The sequence below is a fragment of the Mchenga conophoros genome, linkage group LG1 (assembly GCF_057382185.1).
Source record: "Mchenga conophoros isolate Kocher_MC1m ecotype Shallow Benthic linkage group LG1, M_conophoros_male_GT1.1, whole genome shotgun sequence".
Classification (NCBI taxonomy): domain Eukaryota; kingdom Metazoa; phylum Chordata; class Actinopteri; order Cichliformes; family Cichlidae; genus Mchenga; species Mchenga conophoros.
Window position 1 is genome coordinate 9,846,848 of NC_140526.1, and position 7,376 is coordinate 9,854,223.

The window sequence follows — 7,376 nt, forward strand, 5'->3', positions numbered from 1 at the left end:
CGCATTCAAACACAGCCTGTGTGAAGAGGCTAGTTAAAGTTATGTGTGCCGAGCCACAAAGCTGCGTTTTATTCAATGAATAAACATGAGGACGTATAAAAATTAGTGCTGTCAAGAGATTAAAAAAAAATAGAGATTAATTAATTATGATTTTTAATTAATTGATCTAATTAATCTCTTTTTTAATCTCACCTAAAAATAGCTGAGGAAAGCCCTCAACTTATTGTGGCAGACCAAAAGACTGATATAACAAAGAAAGTGACTTTATAAAGTCATTTATTGTTTAACAAACGTTAAACAGATGCAACCATTTACATACTGTTGTATTCTTTTGTAAAATAAGTGGAAAAATAAATACAAATAAAATCAAATAAATTAAGTGCTGCAAGTTAGCACATCAGAGTTGCTCTTTTCTGAGCAATACAGCACTGAAATTCCTCTGCTTCAGATAATGAAAAATAAAACTGACATTGCAGTGCTGCAAGTTAGCACATCAAAGTATTCTTCCATCACAAAAAAAAGTGCTGAACATCAAGCAATCTATTCTAGTAGGCTACAAATGACACAGCAGCTATGCTGACCACATGTGTCTCATTTCTTCTTCCTCAGCCAGTCGCTAAGACACACCAGCCTGGTAACATTTTCTGGAAGCAAGGCTGCCCTTTTCTTTTGCACTATGTGGCCTGCAAGGCTAAAGAGTCTCTCACAGGGTACAGAGGTAGCTGGGGAGGCCAGGTACTTTTGTGCTAGGACTGACAGCTTTTCATAGACTCCTGAGTGAGCATACCACCACTGCAGGGGACAGTCATCAATACTGATGCTGGGTTCTGCTCTGTAGCGCTGCAGCTCTCCAGACTCAATTCCATCTTCTGAGTCAGAGTCAGACCCCAGAAGGAGTTCGCTCCTCCTCTTCTTCTGAGCTGGTCCATCATCCTCTGTGGAGGGCTGGAGACTATCTGCTCTTCTGGGCTCTGCTGCCTGGAGCATATTCTCCAGAATGGTCCACACCTGAATGAATGAATGAATGAATGAATGAATGAATGAATGAATGATTGTGATTAAAACTAAGTGCTTTTTTTTTTATTTTATTTAATCTTGTAAAGAACTTTGTGTTCCATATAATAAATAAAAGTTTGATTTGATAATGAATTGGACTCATTAGTCCAGCTTAACCTTATTGTCCTACCTGTTCCCTCTTTTCTCTTGGAAGACATTTCAAATCCTTAAACCGTGGATCCAATGCTGTGGCCACCTCGAACCATATCTCGTTGCCATTAGCTCGTCGTGCTGCCAGATCCTTCTGGAAGGCATTCTTGAACTTCACCACGTAGGCAGGATCATCATCAGTAATGTCCATGACACGGTACAGATGGCGAAAAGCAGGCAGCACTACAGAGCAAGAGACGTAGGCCTCACCACCCAGCAGCTCTGTCACATACCTGCAGAGGTGGAGAGGTTTGCTAAATAAACCTAGCTGGATTCATTTAAATCAAAGTGTAACTGATTTCCAATTTAATTGTCCTTAAAAGTTCCTTGTTATGTTCATTAATTTTGATTTTACACATGTAACAGTAGTTTATATAATTAAAATGGGAAGGTGTTTATTTGAACTTACTTGCATGGTTCAAGCAGGAGCTCCAGCCTCTGCAGTTTCGCCCACTCAGCTTCGGTTGGCAAGACCAACCTGTGGTTCTGTTGGTCCAACGTAGCCTGGACAGCCTCTCGGTTACATAGGAGGCGTGAGACCATTGCGAGAGTCGAGTTCCACCTGGTGGGTACATCCTGTATAAGTTGATCGCTCTTCTTTCCGAGTGCTACTTGTTGTTGGTTAAGTTCTGTGGTACTCGCAGGGCTTTGTTTAAAATGACCAACAATCTTGCGGCACTTTGCCAGTACACCGACAAAACCACTGCTATCGAGACATACCGTGATGGTCCTCTGGAGAATGTGAGCATTGCAGGCGATGTGCTCATATGGAAGTGCTCTCATAGCAGCCAGCATGTTTGCTGCGCTGTCTGTGCCAATGGTGGATATCTTGTTTTCAATACCCCAGTCATTTGCTACCTTGAGGAACTGTTCGGCGCATTTATCAGCAAAGTGCCTGGTTTCTGTTCTCATGACGGTCAGTGCAAATGAGTTGAGGTTCCACTCACTATCAATAAAGTGTCCAGTCACCCCAAAATAGCTGTGGTTGCCAGCTGAGGTCCAGTGATCTCCGGTTATAGCAACACAGTTGGGAGAATCCTCCGCCAAAATCTCAAGTTTGTTTTTCTTTTCGCCGTCGTACATTTTGCTGATTTTGGTCGTTACTGTAGTCCTGCACGGCGGCTTGTATGACGGGTCATTGGACGCAATTTGCAACACCTCTGTCAATCCTTCGTCCTCTACTATATTTATCGGCCTACAGTTCATCGCTATCCACTTGGCAATAACATTAGTCAGCCTGTCGGTCGCAGACTTGCTCATACGAGGGGTATTCTCTAGTTTTGTTTGGCGAAAAGCTTTGCTCTGGCTTGCTATATTGCTAACGTCTTCACTGCTAGCTGTTGCTGCACTCGCGGCTGGGTGCTTTGCGTTGAGGTGATAGGCCAAACTTGAGCTGCTTCGGTGGTAAGCAAACTCCTTCTTACACTCTAGGCAGACCACTTTATCTTTGTCAATGGTGCCGTCGGGGCGTTTATGAAATACAAATTTCCCGTTCATTGGGCCAACAACTCTCAGATGCGCCTCCATATCCACACTGTAAGCTAATCACCACTTCTCACCTTGACCTCACGACGTGACTCCACCCCCAACAAGTCAAGCACAAGGAGCCCAGCACATAAAAACGGATTTTATAACATAGCAACTCTCATACAAAATCAATGACGTCAAGAAATTAAAAATTAGATTAACGAGATTAAAAAACATAACGCGCTAAATAGCATTGTAATTAATTAATCGCAATTAACGCGATAATTTGACACCCCTAATAAAAATGTTATTATGCCTGACTAATATGGACAAATAATGCTGGCACACAAAGGAATCCAGTTACAATTTTGACAACATTTGGATGCAAGTTGAGTCTGTCAGGGTGAAACCAGTGAATGACTGGAATAGTATCCAGGTTTTTCAATCTGTTACATGTGCAGTAATTACAAGTCACATTTTGTAAAATCACTTCATTAGTTCCTTATTCACTGGTGTGATGTATGTGATCTATGTGTTGTCTTGACGGTCAGTTGCTAGCCTGTATTTGTTTCTCTGTGTACACTAAACTGGACTCCATGGTAACCACTAATTAAGGATGATTCCTACTTGTGCCCTTTGCCCTTGGTAATTTGACTTTTTCATCCTTATTCTCTCTGTGTGGTGTAATGCTACACTACCCCACTGAACACAGTTTAAATTATTCACCTATTCAAAATGGGCCTCTGGGTGCATGAGGCCTGACTGACCTCTAACCTTTGTGACAGGAATAGGTGTATTCCTCAATGAGGAGTGTTTGCTGGAGGTTGCTGTCTGTAGCTGTGTGAAAATGGTTGCAAAACCTCCTCGTCTTTGCTTTAGTTACAAGCAGATTGCTGTGGTTGCCCTAAATCTGCACGAAAGACAACATATTGTTTGCAAACACACCAAGCACTTTGCAAGCAGCTGTAAATCTTGAAAAGATGTTAAGATATTAAGAAGATTTGCCTCTAAAGGAAAGGTTTTGCCTTACCATCATAAACATAAAATGCACAGCTTTACTTCTCAGTTTGTGTTGTACATTTCAGTTTCACAACTGCTCAGTGTTTGCAGATAAAAGCAAAAGACTAAAGCAAATGCAAAGATGTTATCAGTGCAGCACAGTATATTTCTTTGCGGCAAATTTTACTTAGAAACTGTCAGCAACTTCCAACGACCAGGGGAATTGGGGACCAACAACCAGTGGCTACCAGCGGTCACTGATAGGCCCCTAAGCCTGTGTTGTTTAGGTCTAAGTTTAGCAGGTTAATCCTAAAATAAACTATTCCAAAGAGGTCATGGTGAAATGATGAAACACAGATTTAAAAAAAGACAGTAAACTGGAAAAAAATTATTTTAGCCAAAAGTTTGGTTAATACAGCTATACAAAAAAGTGGCTCAAAAATTCACAAACCTGTGAAAGTGCATCAATTTTCAGTAAGACAAAGTGTTTATAAACAGAGAAAATTCAGGAGTGCAAACTACTCTTGCTCATTTAAAAAAGTCAAAAGTAAGAACTGTTTTTTGCAAACCATGCATGTTGTTTGGAGGCCAAATGGCACTGCACATGTACCCCAAAGCTTCATCCTAACTGTGAGGCATGAGCATCATGGTTAGGGACTGCAGAATGGCTGAGAAAAGCATGTTTTTGAAACAAATCCTAGTCTAGAATTTAACACAGCTGAGATTCTGGAGATGCCGTGGCAAGGCCTAAAAAGGGCTGCTCAATCAAGGCATTGTGCTACTCTTATAAGCAGCTATAGAAAACATCTTATTAAGGCATTTCTGCCAAAAGGATATTTTAATGAGTCATTACATTCCAGAGTTCATAATAAGTGGATACTCCCTGTGTTTAATAAAGACATGAAGAGTATAACTACTTGTTTGTTAAATTTTGACTGTCAATAATTATGACAATGATCAATAAGGAAGTGATGCAAAAATGTTTTCCAAAGGGTAAAAAAAAGAATTCTTTGGGATATAGAGTGGGGAGTAAAAGAAAAAAGGCCTTTATTTTTTTCTTTTTAAGCTGCTCTTTTTCTTGACCAAATTAAAAACATGGCCCAATTCCATGTCTGCTCATGATCATATGTCTGTGTGTATTTAATTGCTGCTTTGTCAAACAATTACAGCTGGACAACTACTGGTGTTGCACTGACCCAAAGGTCATTTTATTCAACACTGCAAAACAGTAAAATACTAAAAAAATGAACGTGACAGAATAGCCATTGAGGACAGTTAAAATTCTCCTGAAACAAAACGAGGGGGACTAACAGCCACTGGTGTATAAATGAATGTCAGTGTCTAAGCTCATATGTTTGTTTCTTGGCAGTGCACAGACTTGAAATACAGCAGGGTGCCACCGCTGACACACAGACACTTTGACCTGCAGGCTCTAATCCCTTTTGAAAAAGACCAAGCACCAACATCGGACCATATGTTTGGGGGAGCACAAGAACTCTCCTATGCTATTTTAAGTGGGCAAGAGAGATGAAAACATTTTGCCAGCCTCTCGTCCCCTGCAATCGGATCAGTCATCAAGTCATCCTGCGAGCAGAGATGAGAAATCTCAGAAGAAGAACAAGAACACACACACACGCATGCTGACACGTGCACACGCGCACTCACACACACACACACACACACACTTGCACTCATAGCACAATCAGGGACAGAAAAGTAAATTACATAAAGAAGACATATGTCATTCTGATTCCTCTCAAATTGTGGATTACTGCCCCTGATTAATCACTCTTTAATCTGAGTGCTGAATTTATGTCCCCCATCACAGAGAAATAAGCTTATTCCTCTCTAGTAAAGGACCATGATTATTTCTTTCTTCTCCCTGAGCTATTTTTAATTGCCCGAGGATTGCAACTCAATTATCTGTGTGTCAGATGATTATCTCCCGGTTTAATTTAATCTTCATTACGCCCAAGTCATATTTCAATTAAACAGGCTATCATAGCGTTAGCACGTACTGTACTTAAACCTGTTATTTCTTCAGTTAATATTGTGCTAAGAGCTACCGTGAAGGGTAACAGATGTCATGATTATGCACTTCCTCAACATATTTCACACTTGTCTGTGCTGGTGGTATGTCAAGACCTTAGTATGCAGTGATATTAATCTGATTGCAATATCCTTCAGATGCCATGTGTAACAGTGCCACAATCTGCACAGGCCTCCAGTTAACGGCAAAACACAGAAAAGCACGAGTGAGCTAGGAGGAGGTTCAAGCACTGCTCGGCACACTTATAGCACCTCACCACTGTGACCTATTCTACTGTAAGAATCCAGCGTCATTTCTCTAAAATGCAAGGCAATTTCAAATAAATATAATGTTATATATATAATTTTTTAAGCAGAAGTGCACAAGCTGCCGTGCAGTGAGCATGATGCCTTTTTTTCATGTTTTGTTTTTTCTTTTTTTTTCCTGTCACCTTGTTATTTACAGTGATTGATTGTGATGTTTAGTACAAAGGATTACTGGGCTTTGCGCTGGATTAACTCAAATGTTTAGACAAGGTCAAATGCTATTGTAACAAAGTACAGTTGTGTTTTGAGATATTTTAGGGGCTTTACTAAAAGCTCAGTCACACCTGTTGCCGAAGACATTAAGCACCACTATTTGACTTTCATGCAATCAGTCAAGAAAAAAAGTTTAAATTCTGACTTCATCCACCACAGCACTGCCAACTGGAACCATGAACCACAAGTGCATTTAATTTGAGCTGTAGACATGCGCCCTATTACTGTTACAATCTCATATTTCTAAAATTCACATTTTATAAAGCAATTCCTGTATTCTGGCTTCAAATAAAACATTAAAAATTTGTAAAATAAAGCTAAGGTCCAAGAGCTTGTTTTAGAGCATGTGGCTGTGTGTGTGATTTTTGTATTCCTTTCTATTTCAGTAAGTGTCTTTTTAAAGAAATAGCAAGGACATAGTATTAACTCATAAACATTTATCATCTTTAAAAGATACGATGCTGGAATGTAATTGATTGAATGTTTCATTTTTATTTATGTCAGAATTATTACATTATTGGTCCTTGAACTCTTTCCACATTTTGGTTTTTGTCCCTCTTTGCAAGGTCTTCTTATCTTAGGAAAACAGCTTTCATCAAAGATCCTCTGTATCATTATTTATAATAAACAATGTTATCACAGCAGTTGGATCTGTAGTGACTCTTATCTGTCTTTACAGTATAAATTCTAGTTTTTCATTGAAAAGAATGAGAGCAAGAATATAAATGTTAGACAAACATAATTAGTGTTGTTGACTTGGAGATCTGTTATTCAGAGATGGATTATGGACAGAATCTGCTTTTTGTACAGCCTGATCTCCTCACAGATAATCCATGTATTTTTCTTCCAAGGATAAGAAATCCTAATCTCACAATAACACTGCTGCTGCAAAAAAAATATTATATGCAGCACAGTCGTGCTGTATACTATATCACTTTATATGAGAAAACAACTGAACATACGATGTTTTTTCTGGGTTTTTTTTTATTTTGCCTTTGTTCCTCCGAATGTTTTACTTTTGTGTGTGTGTGCAAACTTCACATTTTATGGAAATGTACCACTCCAAACTACTCAGAAAAGTTGAGCTATCTGGTCTTTAAACGCAATCAAGGAAAGCCAGCCAAGTATGTCTCCAC

The 7,376-nt window shown here is 39.5% G+C and overlaps 1 protein-coding gene across 1 annotated transcript; it reads right to left on the bottom strand.

Moving 5' to 3' along the window:
- Window positions 1-259: 259 nt before the first annotated feature.
- On the bottom strand, window positions 260-6,508 carry LOC146582909 (E3 SUMO-protein ligase ZBED1-like). The gene is made up of 3 exons (XM_085252432.1): window positions 1,616-6,508; window positions 1,187-1,439; window positions 260-1,008 (listed from the first exon to the last, which is right to left on the bottom strand). The coding sequence occupies exons 1-3, from the start codon at window positions 2,731-2,733 to the stop codon at window positions 592-594; spliced, it is 1,788 nt and encodes a 595-aa protein (XP_085108558.1). The 5' UTR covers window positions 2,734-6,508; the 3' UTR covers window positions 260-591.
- Between the last annotated feature and the right edge of the window lie 868 nt (window positions 6,509-7,376).

Bases quoted from the DNA above. Each gene is read 5' to 3' on its own strand.
- LOC146582909 (XM_085252432.1), bottom strand. From the start codon at position 2,733: ATGGAGGCGCATCTGAGAGTTGTTGGCCCAATGAACGGGAAATTTGTA. The intron at 1,440-1,615 runs GTAAGTTCAAAT...CCACCTCTGCAG, and splicing joins CTCCTGCTTGAACCATGCAA to GTATGTGACAGAGCTGCTGG. The intron at 1,009-1,186 runs GTAGGACAATAA...TCATTCATTCAG, and splicing joins CAAGAGAAAAGAGGGAACAG to GTGTGGACCATTCTGGAGAA.